At 37.9% G+C, this 17388-nt stretch overlaps 1 protein-coding gene across 1 annotated transcript in view; it reads right to left on the bottom strand.

Annotated features, from left to right (window-relative positions):
• Window positions 1-17388, bottom strand: part of DST (dystonin) — a gene marked incomplete at its 3' end in the record, with an annotated part of 435221 nt that overhangs the window by 42297 nt on the left and 375536 nt on the right. The window contains exons 53-54 of the mRNA XM_019624589.1: window positions 16423-16918; window positions 13573-15044 (exon numbers count right to left, since the gene is read on the bottom strand). Coding sequence (XP_019480134.1) covers window positions 13573-15044; window positions 16423-16918 — 1968 coding nt within the window. The remainder of the gene's footprint in view (window positions 1-13572; window positions 15045-16422; window positions 16919-17388) is intronic.

Raw genomic sequence — 17388 nt, 5'->3', positions numbered from 1 at the left:
TATTACAATGCTAAACACAAAAACTCAACTACACATAACCAAAGAAATTATGAGAATTCTCCAAATCACTAAGGAAAAAAAAAACATCAGTTTTCACAATTTTTAAAAGGCAGTAATTTACCTAATAAGGCAAGAGAAAGTTGCAGCAAGGTAATGACAATAGAATTTGGTGTTGTATTATGATTCTATTTATTTTCTAGATCGCTTTCTAAGTTATAGCTTCTAGGAACTAATAGCTGTGGATATGTTCTACTACTTATAAAAAATGGAGGAGTGGGGGCTGCTACATTCTTAAGGCATATAAGGATTTGGGGAAAAGTTCTATTCTCCCTCTCACATAATTTTCAGGACAAAAAAAAAAACTAACATAATATTCTAATAACTACCTTAACCTCTGATCTTGATTTTAAAGAAACTAATTTTAGGGTTGTATATCATAGTAGGTCTAGGTGAGTCTGTGGTAATTTTCTGAAGTGCTATAAAAAATATACTAAGGGTTAAAAAAGATAAAACTACTTTAGAATCTACATACTCCTAGGAGTTTACTTCCTACAAATAAACTATAAAATCATTTACATTAAAAAAAATACTTTGCCAAACTTTTAAACCACTATGCCATTTAACTCATGCTCAAGGAAAGGGCATCACTGACTGAAGCAATTATTTCATAGGCTGAAAAGAGGAACTTTTCTGATATTGTCCGAATTCCTTATCTCTCAGTGGTAACAAAATATTTATCAAGAGCGACTCTCCCCCTAACCTAATCCATAAGCACACAAACACAGAGAAGCTTAAAATAAAATAAAATTACCTCTAAGACAAAGTTTACCAGAAGAGCTTAGTAAAAGTACCAAAATAGCTGAACTTCAATCTAAGTGGGAAGAAAAAAATTACAGGCTTGACAAACAACCTCTACTTATTACAAGGCTGCACCCTTTACTTTCTTACCTCATTCACCACTCACAAAAATAATCACAAAGAGTTAGGAGCTATAACGACTGCAAAATACAGCACAATAACTTCTGTACTTCCACATGCAGAGCTACTGAGAGAAAAATTTCAGCACATTTGAAAACGTCCTGAATTTGAGTAGAGTACTTCACAGACCACAACAATATAATGTTGTGTTTGTACCTTCGTGACTAAGCTTGTTCAAGCTTAATAAATCCAGTATAACTGCCCTTAAATGGCAGTGTCTGAAACCACAATGTGTGTAAAAGCCGAATGGGAACATAAATTCACAGTGGAGGCATTCTCAATGAAGGGAGACAGCCACCATCTGTACAATCAATAACACGACTCTAAACAGCTGGGAATAATCATTCTCCTCAAAAACGGTACCTAATTAATTGGTTATAATGATCCATGTATCAATACCTGGCATCTTGTAGGGAACTAGTGAAACCCCAAAATAAAAGACTGGATTTGATCCTCATGAGAAACACTAGTGTCCACTTTGAACAGAAACACAAACTTTTGGCACTGCCGAGTTTCCCGGTTTCATTAGTTAGTTACCTGAACTGACTGAAAGCCATTACAGACTGTGTCCAATATTCCTGCCTGGGCCCTTGCTTTTCTGGGAGCTGTTTTCTTTATTACAGGTATGAATTTCGGGGAGCACTTCATATGTATCATCTCCATCTCCTGGGCAGAAAGGGGAGCCTCCACTTCCTCTTTAGATGCTCTGTTGGATTCTTCCAAGTCGTGGCATCGTGTCAACAGTGTCACATTTTCTACTAACCTTGTGCTACCACAATCTACATCATGTCCCCCCAAATCTGAATGAGAGCGATCTAAATCCTCAGGAGAATCGTCCATAAATTCCCTACTTTGTACTATAATTTGGAATTCTCCTGGTCCATCTGTTTTCCCTTCTTCTCCAGGGTTAGGAACACCCTCGTGTTCTCTATCTCTTGGCATAATTAATGAGTCATACTTGACCATGCTCTCTTGCAAATCACTCTGCAGGGAGCAATTTTCACCATGGATTTCCCTTTGACCGTTTACACGTTTGGTTTCTTCTAGGGCAGAGACGTCATGTAAAATCATTTTGAAGTTGTCATCAGGGTGCGCACTTCTACAAGAAAGCAAGGGGATTTTCTGTTCGCTAGTGGAACTGACAGGGAAAAACGGTCTATACTGTTCTGCTATACGGATATCTTCAGCAGAAGACAAGCTTCTAATTCGTGACTGGTCTCCAGTTAAAATGCCCTGTTTTTCTTCCCTCTCAGCCGGAAGGCTACATAAGCCAGAGTCCTCCTCCTCCGACGTGAGAGAATTAGTCCCCCATCTGCACTTGCTGGCCTTGGTAACAGCATCTGACATATCAGTAGGTTCAACAAAAGAGCTTTCACTTTTGTTTGCATAATCCATAAAATTGGCTGGGACAAACATTCGCCATGACCGTCTATGCTCTTTCTTTTCTGCGTGAGATTTGGCTTTGGGTAATCCTGTGGTTCGAATGATATCGCTATTTAGTTTGAGCGCATCAAAGATCATCTTTTCATCTAGTTTGTTAGCTTCACGACCTCGCAGCTCAAACACACTGGAAGAAGCAAGGGCACCGTTGGAGCATAAAGAACTAACATCCAGTGTTCTGTGACTGTAGGGTAAAGTCCGGTCTGTGAAATGCCTGGAAGACAGGCTCCCTTTTGAACCAGAGTCTATCTGTTCATTTAGTCTAACAGTATCATAGATCGACCGCTGAGGGACATAGCAGTCTTCGATATTTAGATCCTCCTCTTCTTCACCCTTCCCTACACATGGGGGATTCTGGCGCAAGCAGTCTGGTCTGCTGAGTGGCTTCCCCATTTTGCAGAAAGTTAAAGCAAATAATGCAGCTCTTAACACAGAAAATCAGAAATAAGATAAAGCATCTTTCAAAAAAAGCATACTACTGAACAGAACTATAAAGTGTCTTTAGCATAAAGACACGTGCTCAGATAATGTACGTCGTAAATATATGAGGTCTTTAAGGTCATCATCAGTGCATCAGTCTAAATGCAACTATCCTTTTATCTGGTAGTTTTTAGAATGATTCTAAAAAATAAAGTGCATCAAGAACACAGAACAGAAATCTCCTTCCCCAGCCCCCAAAGTTCCCTTTCACATACTTCCAAACACAGAAAAACACACTCACACACACACTTAACAGTGGCTCAAACACTAGGAACATTCCATTGTCAGTCCATTTCCCTTTTTAGTCTAATTTTGCATCTGAGATTTCCAGATTAAAATTTCCAAATGAGCAAGCATTTTAACAGGCTGAATGTTAATTTAGGCAGAGCTCTGGTTAACTGTAATCCACTTAAAGATGGCTTGCAAAACTTCATCTCCTTTATAAATAAACCATGCTTTAGAAACTTAAAAGACAAACACCAGGACATGTATTGTTCAAATCAAGGCACAGAACAAATCTTCAGAGAAAAATAGGTCTAATGCTGTACGAAAGTTAAAATTTTCTTTTACTTTTTTGGGGCGTAGCTATAAATAATCTTGATTCAAAAGGCAGTTTTTCTTCCCATATTAAGCTTCTTTGAGGCTAGTCAGAACTACCCAAAGGGAAAAAAAAATTCAACTTTTGGACAGCCAGGCCAGTACAATCCAGCAACTGTTTAAAGTAAACAGAAAGCATGGTGTTCTATAAACGCTCCTTTAAAAAAAAAAAAAAAGCTATTTCCAAAGCGTCTTATCTGATCCTCCTTAAGGCTTATTCCACCTGAGGCAATTGCAGCAAAGAAGAGCTCCGGGTTTCCTTTAAGGCACAGGCAGCGTCATTCACATTCAGCTGAAAACCAAGACTAGTTAATCCTTTGAAATTGACCAACTGTGGCCGCAGTTTGTTTTTCATTTTAGCTACAGCTGGAGAGAGGCAGAGGTGGCGGTGGAGCAGGCAGAAAAGGAACTCCGGCAGGGGCCTCCCGCGCTGTCCCCAGCTCCTCAAAGCAGTACGGTCGCAGGCAGGGCAGGCATCCTCCCGAGCCAGGGCGCTTCCAGCAATGCCCTCTCGCTTTAGGCAACATCTGCTCCGTCCCTTCGCCCGCGGAGCGCTCCGGGCGCGCAGCTATCACTTCGCTGCTACGCCCTCCCGTGACTTAACTTCGCAGTCATCTTTTCTTTGACTCCTTGCCTCTTCTCAGAGCCGGCGAGCTGTTTCAGGGGGAGGTACCTAGAGGCCGAGAGGCTGCAATGCAACAGCTTGGTGGTGACATCAGCGCAAATCAGACCCACTGGGGAGAGGGGCAGCTTGGGTTCAGAGATCGTCGAAAGCTCACCGCCTAGTTCAAAATAGGAAGGGATAGGAAGGGCTGGCAGAGGCAGAGCCTGACACCAGGAGCTCCGCGAAGAAATCATTCTTCGTGAACATCCGGTGATCGTGCTCATTTGAATATTAAATGGGGAGAAAAGTAGCTACACAGGTCCTTATCCCTCGGTTGAAACCGCCCTCAATGGTAATTGCTGACTGTTTAAGTATCTGCCCAGCGAAGTGAGGATCACTTTGAAGTGGAGTGTTCTGTCATTCCTCTTTAAAGCCCAAGTTCAAGTCTATCTGTTCTCCAGAGTCAATTATTCCTATGCCAGGCAGCCCTGAGCACCGCTGACATGAATATTAGTAGTTACTAATAACCATGCAGTCCTCTTGAGGTTAATGCAAGGCCGCGGCATTGATCAAGGGCAGTAAGTGACTCCAGATATTTCATAAACAAAATCACATGCACAGATTTTTATCTACTGAACAAACACTCTTTAAAAATACTGTTTGAAACTAAATTCGGCAAGCTAAGCCTTAGCCTTTTGGGGGGAAATTAATAGTTTTTATTAAATACAAGAAAATCTACCCGTCCTTTATTTTGCAAAATAAGTAACATGGCCAAAGCAGCAGATAAATTTACGAGTTGAGGGCAGATTGGCTTTTCTCAATCTCACAAAACAATCATTTGAACATAAATAAAACGGTGCTGACCCTAAGTGAAGACAGCAGTCCTAGCAAAAAACAGCCTTATACTTTCTAGGACACTTTTAAAGAAAAGATGTGGGAGAGAACTTTTGTACCTTTAAGAGAATACATTATTCCAAAATTATTTTTATAAACCTAAAAATTGAATCTTAAAAAAAAAAATCCATAACCAGAGCTCTATAAGTAACGTACTCATTCAACAATTAGGTACAACTCAGTATATGGTCATGAAGTTGGGGGGGAAAAATAAATGAATAAATAAATAAATATATACATACATACACATACACACACATAATATGTTATATATAAATATATATGTATGTATGTATATATAGCCATCTATAAAGAAAAAATATATAAAATACCCATCAACATCACAATATCAATGCCCATTTTTCACAGACACTAAGTAATATATTTCAATAAGCACTTGATTATGTGGTGGTTAAGCACACAGGCTGTTCTGAGGGGCTGGTAATAAGAGAAAGAAAAACATGCACATGCGTTACCATGTTTGAACAGTGGATTGGGCACCAGGCCAAAAATTAGAAGCGACTAAGGGTTATACTCCCAACTGCCACTATCTTGACATGTAAGCCTGGAAAGCTACTTATTCATGGCAATATTAAAAATAAAGTTTCCATGAAAATGTGGTTGAGTGCCTTTCTCTAAGCATTCTGAGATCCTCAGAATTTTTCATAAGAATGACCCTAATTCAGTCCTCAGAGTCTAACTCTGAATCATTAGCACAATATTATTCTGTCCTTATGTAAAGCTAAGAAGAGCAACAAGTAACCTCACATTTGAGGTGGATAGCACATTTTTTAAAATGTCATCTAGTTGATTATGTGTCATTTATTTAATAACTGATTTCCTACTTTATTAAACTGATTCCAATTAATTCTATAAATAATGACCCTAATACAAAGATAATTCATTCATGCATTCAACCATTCATCAAATACTGCTGACTATCTGCCAAACACCGTGGTAAGCACTGGTGAAACACTGGGTGTTTCATAGGGGTGAAGTGTCACTGTCCTTACACATCTTACAGTACAGTGGATAATATGGATGAGAAAATGGGCATGATACAGTTTGGAGTGCTACAGGAAAATGTCGTCTAGCTGATTATGTTTAAGTAGATGCTATTTATTTAATAACTGAATTCCTATTTTATTAAACTGATTTCAATTAATTCCATAAATGATGATCCTAATACATTCTGATTCAAGTTAAAATTTGTACTATTATATTGGTATTTATGAAACATAAAAGAACTCTCATATTTGGGGCAGAACTGGGCTGGTTTACCTTTTCCTCCCAAATTTGGTTAATACAGCTACTTTAAATGTTATCATCTCTAATGTTAATAAAATCAAGATATATTAAACTGTGCTAAATGTTAATCATGATATCTAGATCTCACATTTTCATGAGAGATACAAAGTGAATAAAATGAGCATAATTTTTCTGAAAAATTGTCAAAACTATTACAATATTTCATACAAAGTTAAATGTTCTCAAAACATTGCTTTACATAGTCTACTAGATGTGATCCGGCTGAAGTATCTACTAAAGGCAGGTGATTTTGGAAGGGTGCACAGATACTAATTAAATTATACACAAAATAGTACCACTTTTTCATTTTGTATTTCTAAAGCTAAATTAAATCTTTAAAAAGGGAAATTCCTGAAAAATCTTAGCACTAAGTGCAACAATCCGCTTCATAGAAAAGTTAAAAGGCTAATTTTAGTAACTGAAACATGTAATTTCTAGAGTTGAAAGGTTGGAGATATTAATAAATTCAATGTGTAATATGTGGGGAAACGTCTGTATGAATAAATGCATCGTTATCCATGAAAACTGACAAAAGTATCCTCGTGGCCCAAGAGCTCCTGAAATACGGATTAGAAGGCAAAGAAGAGGTTTGGGTTTTTTATTGGTTTGTTTTTTTGTTTTTGCTGTGAGTACAAAAATAGACCTTAGGGGCAACAATTTCTATTATTTTTTTTTAAAACAGGCCATTACCTAATGAAAACTGAAAGCATCCTATGTTTTTAGTTTTCAATCTAATAAACTTCTTCACATAAGTGGCTTATGGTTTTTGAGGATATTCATCAAATTAATACATAATACCTACTTATTTCAGTGGAAAACACTTTATATTTAATAGAAAGTAGGCTATTCAGACCCTACCATGAAAGCAAACAAATCCAGAAACACTTAATAGATTCACTGTCTAACTTGATGGGAAATATCTTTAATAAGCAGTTGCTATTCTTCCAGTAAATTGCTACAACACTAAAAGTACGTCCCACTGCCCCACTTTGATATGGTGTTCAGGTGACAGTGGATAAAAAAAATATTCTATGTAACAGAAAATGGTTCTATGTGTAAATATTATTAATTGAAATATATATTATATATAATGTCTAAAAGTTGATTTTTTAAAAAAAAAGCTATTCAGCAAGCAAACCAATGCACCTGTTAATGATTCCTCCATTCGCTTTCCTTCAGAGAAACAAAAACCAAAATCAAATAAAACCTGAAAACATTCTTCACATTAAAACACTGACAAAAGAAATAAAGTAATCTTGAAACTGACAAAGATATGTGAGGAACAGTATGTGTTTTCTAGGAGTATCTTGGTTCTTGAACATCTCTGAAAGCTTTTCGCTTAATTTACAATCAAAGCATTTACCTACCATTGGCTATTATTTAATGAATGAGTAGAGAACTAGATAAACACTTAAAAAATATCTACCAGTCAAATTTTCTTATCAGATAACCCATGTATAATTTCATAACAAAGCAAATTCTCAGTCTCTGCCGCACATACACATACACACCTTTAAGCAACTTTCCACATTAAAAAATAAATAAATAAATATATATATATATATATATATGTATGTATATATATATGTAGGTTTTCTTTTACCTAAGGGAAGCCTATGATCTATGATAATGACAGTAGGTGCTACAGTTTGGTCCTTTCTGGGGGGATCACTTTAAAATGGTAATACAGGATTATCCTGTTAACAAAAAAAGACTTAAACAAATCCAGTTATAAAATCTCTGGCTGGAACTGACCTTAGAACAACCTATCTTCATGCCTCAATCTTAAAGCAATAGACATTAAGAGAGGCCACGTACCATAAAGAGTCACAGTATTACTCAGCAACGCAAGTGGAACGAGAACCCACATTGTCAACTTCCCTTGTGACAGCCCTTTCAGAGCACTACGGTATCTTCCTTGTGTGATGTAGGAAAGCGGGCACCCATCTGTTATGCCTCATCTGTGCAGGTGACAATGCGAGGTATTACTATTACTACACAGCTGATCAACTCCAACTCTTAGGAGCTTGGTGGAGCTTCTCTCTTGCCCATCAATGTGCTATTCTTTTTTCCTAAAATCGTAAATGCCACTTTAATGTAGCTGATTAAATAACGTAACCTTCCTATAAATCCCATGCATCTAAGTTATAGTTTCTGTAGTGAAAATATGTTCACCTTTAAAAGTACCAGACGAAGGTAACACACAATTTCCTTATTAATACACCCTCATTAACAAAAATCCAATCAAAAAAGAATTTTTTTTCCCTAACAAAAACCTCTTCGGCAACAGCTTTATTCACTTTCCCCGTTCTCAACAAAAATGGAGAACAATTCATCATCCACCTCTATATAACAATATGGGCACACTTAAAAACTACTATTAAAGCATTCTTTGGGCAGTTTAATTTTATCTTTAAAAATATGATGATATCAGAGGTTGTTTTAGGATCATTTAATAAACACCTTAGTAAAATATTTGCAAAGTAATTATTTCAGCAATATTGTTTACAAATAGTGCTCAAACTGCCTGACTTCACTAGCCTCAGCATACCTGGCATTTTAGTTTACCCAACAGTCAAATGATGATGCTGGGGTTAAACAATGTCTTCACCTGGACCAGAGAAAATTTATTATGGTATAATTAGGCATGTGTTCTGGTCTTTGTGGCTTCAACTTGGCTTATAAATTCTCTGCTCTATGTAATGCTATTTTCATTTTGAAAACAAAAAATATCTTTGGCTCAAAGAGACTTATACCACTGAGGTGTCCGTTTGTAGGGAGAAAATGAAAGGCAACTGGGGCAGCAACAGAGTGGCCGGGAATAAACTTTAGTAAGCAGGTTGTGAGGTAAGATTTTTTTTACCATGGCCTAGATAGAGGTGGGGAGGGGTATATATTTAGCTAGAATGTGACTGTACATGTTCGTTAAAACATCAAGTTTCTTTGATCGTCAGTGAAATTAAATCAAATCAATATGGTGACAATGATTACTTCATGAGGACCAGAAAATCTGATTGGCTGTTGATGACATCATGGGAATTGCCAGGATGTGTTTGTTATATACGGTTGGTTACATATGTCTTTGATAAATAAAAATGTGGAAACATTATTACTTAATAATGTAGTTTAGATTTGAAGATAATTTTGAGCTAGAAGTCTCCAACAGGAGGTAGGGCTAGGGGAACACCAAAGGGACTTTTTTTTTACTTTCTGCCTAGTAATTTATGTAGAATTTAATGTAATAATAGAGAAGGATAAATAGAAAATGGTACTGAGAGTTATCAACAGTAATAGAAAACAGCTCACTGTTCAGACATATTAGTCCAATGACTAATATTGAGAAGTAGAAAAACGCATGATAAACAGAACCTAAATAATCAAAATAGTTAAAAAATGTTAAGCTAACACAGAAGGTAGCACCAATCTATTTTCAAAAACTTAGTTTTCACTGAAAATGAATTAGGACATTTGGTTCAGAATAGCATTTGTTTTTAATCATTATGTTTGGGCTGGCATATTAAACATGAATTAATTTTGTCCTTTCAAGGATATTAACTGTTATTTCTTAGGTTAAGTTTTAGGTGGGGGTCGGGAGGGGGTCGGAATCCAAGCAGAGAAGTCTGTCTTACCTAGTTTAAATAATCCATTATGGTCCCGGTGACTATAAGGCACCCCCTACTGAGTAACTGGGTAATAGCTATTATTAACTTTAGTCCTACTCTAGAGGCAGCTTATTTTATATTATGAAAAATTGTTATAATTTTATCTGTGACATTAGGTTAAACTAAATCTACCAGAAAAAGTAATGTCAATCCAGATTATATTTCAAAGTCTATAATAAAAATACTTTCGAAATCCAGTATTTCAGTGCTTTTCTGTTGTATTTTTAGAAATTAGAATAACTAGTAGTTTGCTATTTTTGAGCAAACTATTGGTTGTTCACTCAATATAAATTATTCCACTTAAGAATAAAAGCATTTCTAAAATATTATGTTAAAACTAATGTTCAACAAAAGCGTAATGCTCAACAGAAACCAAGTTAAGATCTGAATTGTAAACTAATTTACCACTTAAGATAGAATTACTTAAGACAATAAAATGCTTGGTTCCTTCTCAGTAGTAGGCAGTCGTGGTAACCATCACCATCATCATCACAGCATCTATGTATCCGTTTCTAAGACAATTTCACACACTTTCATCTCATGTTTCTCATAGCAGCCAGTTTAACAGACCACTTTCTCTAAGCAGGTGTTCCTGGTGTTTTAGATTAAAGTAAACAATGGCTGTCACTCAGGCCACCCAAATTAGGCTGCAGCAAAGATGATTTGAATATTTTCCACAGGAACTATCAGATGTGCAACATGGTGAATAAAGTTGACACAAAACACTGCATTATATCCACCAAAACATCCAGGCTCTGACATTTACTACCTGTGTGACCTTGGGCAAGTCACTTAACCTCCCTGGATCTCAGCTTCCTCGCAGTAAAATGGAGATAATAATAGCATCCACCTCTCATGAATGTTAACAGGATTAAAAACAGAGTTTAGAATAATGCTTAACACATTGTAAGTCCACAACAGTGTTAATTGTTGTAATGACTGCTTTTTTAGAGCACGCACGCGCGCACACTCTCACACACACACACACACACACACACACACACACACAAATAAATAGAACTAGTGATTGTGTAAGTTACCATGTTTATTTACCATAATAATATGCTTGTTCTATTTTTATCTATGGCACTGGAATATACCAGGGGTGCCAAAAAATGTAAACAAGTGGACACTTTGGTTAACGTTCCTCAAATAGTAGTTCACCGTAATCAAAAGTTTCTGGATGCTGATGGTAACCACTTTGAGCACCTATTCGAATTGCAGAAGTCAAACGTGACTTGTATTCATCTTTTGTTATTGGTTATTACATATTGAGTATTACAATTTTAATAGTTTTCCTTTCTTAAAATGTGTATACATTTTGTTTGGCACGCTCTGTATTAAATACAGATGATTTGTCCACTTGGAAACCTTTATTTTTGTCTTGAGTCACTGGGTCTCAAGACACTGATGGTATGCATTGATATTCTTTATTACTGAATGTCATTAAAATCAATCAGCTCCCTCCAAAGTAATCAGAAAACAGATAAACACAGCATGCTAAGTGGTTTATTTTTCTTCACAATCAAATAAAACAATCTCTTTCAACATTAATGGTAACGATACTTAGTGCTTTTCAATTTGTAAAACACTTTCAATGCAATGGTGAGAGGGCTCCTCCTATCTCTTGCCTTTTCTTACTTTCAAAAGAATTCTTGGGCGGCCAGATGGCTCAGTTGGTTAGAGCATGTACTCTTAACAAGATTGCCGGTTGGATTCCCGCATGGGATGGTGGGCTGCGCCCCTGCAACTAGATTGAAAATGGCGACTTGACTTGGAGCTGAGCTGCGCCCTCCACAACTAAGATTGAAGGACAACAACTTTACTTGGAGCTGATGGGTCCTGGGAAAAACACACTATTCCCCAATGAAGTTAAAAAAAAAAAAGAAGTCTCCACATGGAAAGCCACATTTTTCACTGTACTCACGCAGCAGCACCATAACTTTTGCCCATTTTCTTACAAGTAGTTGAAATAGTGAAGAGAAATGAGCACAGTTTTTTCTACACAAATTCAAAGAAAACCTAGAGCAATGACAATGTTTCACAAAGACACTGAACATGCTTAAATCTCTCTAGTAAAAAGGCTACCTGGTTACTGTCATTTCAGCTTTCAAGTTTTGTCAGAGCTCTATAGAAAATTCCCACATTTTCTGTCTGAGGATGACTCACTCCCCACACTCTCCCACATTCTTAGAAGCAGCAACTCCAGTCTTATTAGCAGTATGTTGTTTTTCTAATATATAATAGAATGCTCACATATGAAATCTTGGTTTTGCAAACCAGAAATAGGAAAGTTTGACAGATAATGAAGGAAGTAAAACCAACAGTAGGTAGTTTCCTTCACCTTCAAGAATCAAGATCTAAATACAGAACCACAGATTTTTAGACCCTGTAGGTACTGGGCTCCCAAGGCACTTTATAAACAGCAAATAATCATAACAGTAAGAAGGAGAAGAAAATGGAGTGATTTTGAAGTTGTTTTTCAAAATGCAGTCACATAAATACTGTTATTAAGGATGAGCGAGGGAAATACTAGGTCAAATTCAACAGCACAGAATTTGAAAGTCCATTTCATTTATATTCATTCCTCATAGGAAACAACTTGTCGTTTTGCCCCTCGTTTTGCAATTTCTGTTTTTATTTGGTCTTATTTTATCCTTTATGTGCTAATGGTGGGACTTATCATCACACCAGTCTTTTTTGGAAAGTAAAACACACTTCATAAATAGAACAGGACCCATGCCAGCTCCGAAGGTTCATGTCAGTCCCATGCAGCAAATGCTTGATATTTAGGGCCCTCTCTGGGCAAGGAGGAACCTATCTTTGTCCGCTGTCAAGATACAACCTCTGCTCTTAAATGAGGCCAACTCCAAAGACACTAAACCTGGTCCACCATTTTTACCTAATGTTCCATTCATTACGCTATCAAGTGGCAGGCACTCATTGGCACCGAGGAGCTTACAGTCCAATAAAAAATAATGTGCTCCTAATCCTCTGGGATGTAAGCCCAAGATCTTTGTTTTATAAAATGAGGATTATAACATGGAACTCCACTCTGCCTTTAAAAACACGAACTCTGAGAAGCAAAAAGTTCACAAAAGAAATCCAATTAAGAAAGATAAGAAGACCATAAAAAAAATAAAATTAAATTAAAAAAAAGAAAAGAAAGAAAGGAAAAGACTTATAATTCACCATTAAAGAAAATGCTGGGAGGCAAACATGAAAAGAATAAGCATTTCATGTTAGAGGATGGCCTCTGCAGCAGAGTTCAAAACATGGCTCTGGTTCCTCCAGATGTCAGTTGTAAATGATATCAGAAACGGACTCCATGATGTCAGTTTCAGGCTTCATGGAGAAGTGCTGCAATTTTTCAAGCACCCTTTGACCTATTACTATCGTCTCAAGGCCTTACCCCATGAGGACCCAAGTCCCTAGTAAGCTTGGACCAGCCCCATGTGCCTGGGAATTACCTACATACATGCTCATTCAAGCTCAAACACTGTGACAGTCATATTAGAAGGTTCTACAAGGTAGACAAGCTCCTTTATATACCAATGAGAAATTTCCTGCAATAATAACGGCGCTCAGTAAAAGTGAAGAATTCCCTACCTTGAACACATTAAGCTGTTGGTTGATTGTCTCTGTTTCCATAGCGACGGGGCCTTGAGCCTCTTCGTGCTCTTCTGCCTTCTGAAGCAGAGTAGAAAATTCCTTCAATTTGCTATAGAATTCTCCAAGGCGCTCAATCGTCCCTTCAACCTGCTCTTCTCTGGCTTGTGCTCGGTCCAGCAACTTGTTGCACTGTTTGCTTAAAGCCTCCAAGTCCCTTTTGATTCCAACAAGATCAGGGGAGGTTTCTTCTGTGGCCAGCATCATCTTACAGGTTTTATTGGCATTGTCGTTGCTAGCGATGAAGGCTTCCAGTTTCTTCAGAAAGGCTGTAATAGCCTCCTTTTGATGTTGCAATGTTTCTACATCTCTCCCCACTGGAGCCATGCTATCCAGTTCGTCATCAAACTCTGCAAACTGAGAAAACATTTCTCGGATGGTATTCTGAAAATGCCCAATGCCCTGAAGCTTGGTTTCTAAGAATGAACACTTTTCATCAACCTGCTGACTTAATGCACTATGCTCTTGAGCTAAGGCTTCTGCTTGTAATAAAACATCAGAGGTCCCCTTTGAGTCTGAGGCGTCTGCCACGAGGTCCTGCGCAAGTCCTTTGGCCAAATCTACCTGCTGCTTCAGGGTCTGCAGTGATTTCTGCTGAGTCTGCAACATGGTCAGGTACTTGTTGCTGTAAGCCTGGGGTCCCAGAGAATCATGGACGTCTAGCTGTTCCTTTGCACACTGAAGCTGCCTCTTAGTTTCTTTGGACACTTCTTGAAATTCTTTCAATTTCTGGGCCATGCTCTCCAGAGACAATTTCTTACTGTGAAGTTGCTCAGTGACCATGTCTACCTTCTGGTTCAGTGACTTAGCCTCATCTGTAACCACCTCTTTATCGATCTCACAGACACTGAGCAAGCTATTGGCTGCATTGTTTAGCAATTCTACCATCCCAAAGCGCTGGTCTATCTCCTTCTGCAGAGACTTGAACTTGGCAATAGACTTCTCGGTTTCAGCAGGGTCCAAGCAAAATTTTATTTCCTCCACGTTATTTTGACATTTGTCTATCCAGGGCCGGAGAGTCTCTACGTGCTCCTTATATTTGAGTGCTTTTTCCAATGAATCTTTTACTTTGTCTTCTCTTTCTTTCACCTGCTTATTAAATCCATCCCAGTTGGTTTTAATTGTGTTAAGTTGTGACTGTAAGGCTGCCTTCTCAGATCCTTGTGTTTTTAACAACAGATTTTCACCTTCTGCAATGGTTTTTTCATAAACACTAGCTTGAGCAGTCAAAGTTTTACTAAAGTCTGTTTGATATTTAATTAATGACTCCAAGACATCGAGTTTGGCTGATATTGGGTGAGACTTGTTTAGCTCTTCTTTCTTTGTATCCAGCCACGCCTGAAAATCTCGCGACATTTGCTGGAATTGATGAGAGCTGGCACAGGCTGACTGGAGGTGCTGGACATGATTCTCTAAAAATGAAATTACAGACATGTTTACATCAAAATGCTGATTTAATCTATGGAAAGCCAAAAGCAAAACCACCCAATAAATGTACAGGACCACCCAAAAGCACGGGCTGTGCTCGCTGACTATAATCACTACAAGTGAGCTTAAGTTATTCACAAAGGAGGGGAAAGGAGCAAAAGGCGGGCACAACAAGAAGTGATAATCCAGGAGAGGAGGAGAGAGGTGAGAGGTCCAAATTACGGAACACGTAAAACGTAAAGCTGCAGGGCGGTACAGGATAGTCACACACACACTGCCCGCTGTGTAGTCACTGCCATTCCAGTCTATGGAAGTGACAACTGTTCAAAATTCTAAGTATGCTGATTCATAACCCATCTCTGATCAGATATGACTGTTTAACTCTTGTGTTTTATATGTCATGAAGGCAATACAATGTAGCACACAGGAGCCGCAGGGGTTTGCATTCCACCTCAACCTATCAGGAGCTGGAAGACCCTGGGCAAATGATTAAACCTCTAAGCCTCACTTCCCCAAATGCAAACTGACAACATTAATAGACGCTGTTGTGGCAATGATATGATAGCTCATGTAAATGTAAAATTCTCAGCTTAAGGCTTGTCACACAGAAGTGTCCATACAGTAATAATAATCACAATCTGAATAGCTAATATTTAGGATCAATATCATGCCAAAATAAAGGCATAAGCCTAAATGGTTGCTTTGATCAGGAAACAAATCCAATCAATTAAAAAAAAAATAAGCTGAGTATTCACTGGGTACAAGGCACCTAGTGTTACTTTTCAAACAGAGCAAACACAGTAGTCAAACATGCTATTCTTTGGCCAGCCCTTCCGAAGTCTAATAAGTCACTACTGCTGCCTGTGACAAATACTAGCACACCTGTCACAGGATCATGGCCACAGAGGTGAGAGAGAAAAATAGTACCAAGTGCTTCTCTTTCACACACTTTCTCTAGAAATATTTTCTATGACAGAGTCAGACAAAATAACTACAGATGAGAAAATGATGCAAAGTCTTTTTAATAACTGTATCTATTTTTCTGGTGAACTAAGACAGTCACACAAGCAAACACATTTCCATCTTTTAGAACCCAATTTGGAATAGCTGAAATTTCAGTGGACCCTCACGGAGTGGATTGTGCCCACTGTTCCTCTGTGATCGGTGTAGAAGTACCCTATTACTATGTGTGCACATGAACACAACTGCCGTCTGCATTCATTGAGCAGCCACCTCTCCACTTATGAACTCAGTGGGGGCAGATGCTCTTCGGGGTCCCAGATTACTGGCAATGGCTTGGAACTAGGCAATCTGTGATCTCTATTTCCAGGGAATCCATGTTTTAAAAGAAGATAGACAAACCTGCTTTTTGTTGGATATCCTTAAATGATTTTAAGATGCCTTCTAGTTGCCTACTGAGTTCTGCTTTCAAGTACTCTTCTTTAACTAGTGCTGACAAATCCTCACAGAGGGTCTGGGCCACTTTTATCTGCTCCATTTCCTGCTCTATTTCCTGCTTCATTTTTTGGGCTGTTTCCAACTGCTGGTTCATAGCGTCAGGCTGTGTGCTCACAGCCACACTGCTGCTGAGTTTATTGTCCAAATCGCTCAGTTTATCAGAAAGGCTTCTCAGCAAGCTTTGATACTGTGTGCTTTTAACAATGGCTTGGTCGATCCAGTCACATCTGTCACTCAATTGTCCTGTTAGGCTGTCCCATTTTTGGGTCACAGCTGCCAGTTGCTCTTTCACAAGCCCATGGAAAGAAGGATGTTCACCAGGTCGGCTCAGAATACCTTGACCAGCTGCTGTGAGCTGCTCATATTGAGGTTTCCGAGTGTCAAATTCTTGCAGCAGAATCTAAGGTGAAGAGGTAATAAGGGTAAATAAACACAAATTATCGGATAATTACAGGAAACACAGCTTTAAGTTTCTAAAGAGACAGAAATGCTACTGATTTACTGTGTTTTAATTTTTGATTTTTAATTAGTGCTTTCCTAGTTTTTATTTCTAGGGCAGTGCAATTATCCTAAAGTAATTCAAAGAGCTATGGTGCTCCACAGAGATAACGTTTTGCCTGAGATAATATCCCCCAAACGGGAAAATGAAAGAAATAAATATTTTCACTGGTTTGGGCAAAATGAACAAAAATTCACATACAGATTTGCATATACAAAGGGAAACACTGTTATTGGAAAGTTCACATCATACTAACAACAAATTTGTTTTTTCCGATTTGTACTTTTTCTCTTTGTAGGGTTTTTAAAAATACTCTACAGCATTTTACACCAAAGGAAACAAACAGCGATAACAGTGTCAGAATATATTAA

This window comes from Hipposideros armiger, unplaced genomic scaffold (genome assembly GCF_001890085.2).
Source record: "Hipposideros armiger isolate ML-2016 unplaced genomic scaffold, ASM189008v1 scaffold_595, whole genome shotgun sequence".
In the NCBI taxonomy this organism is placed as follows: Eukaryota; Metazoa; Chordata; class Mammalia; order Chiroptera; family Hipposideridae; genus Hipposideros; species Hipposideros armiger.
Note: the sequence above shows the minus strand (reverse complement) of the source record. Positions and strands in the feature narration are given on the sequence as shown.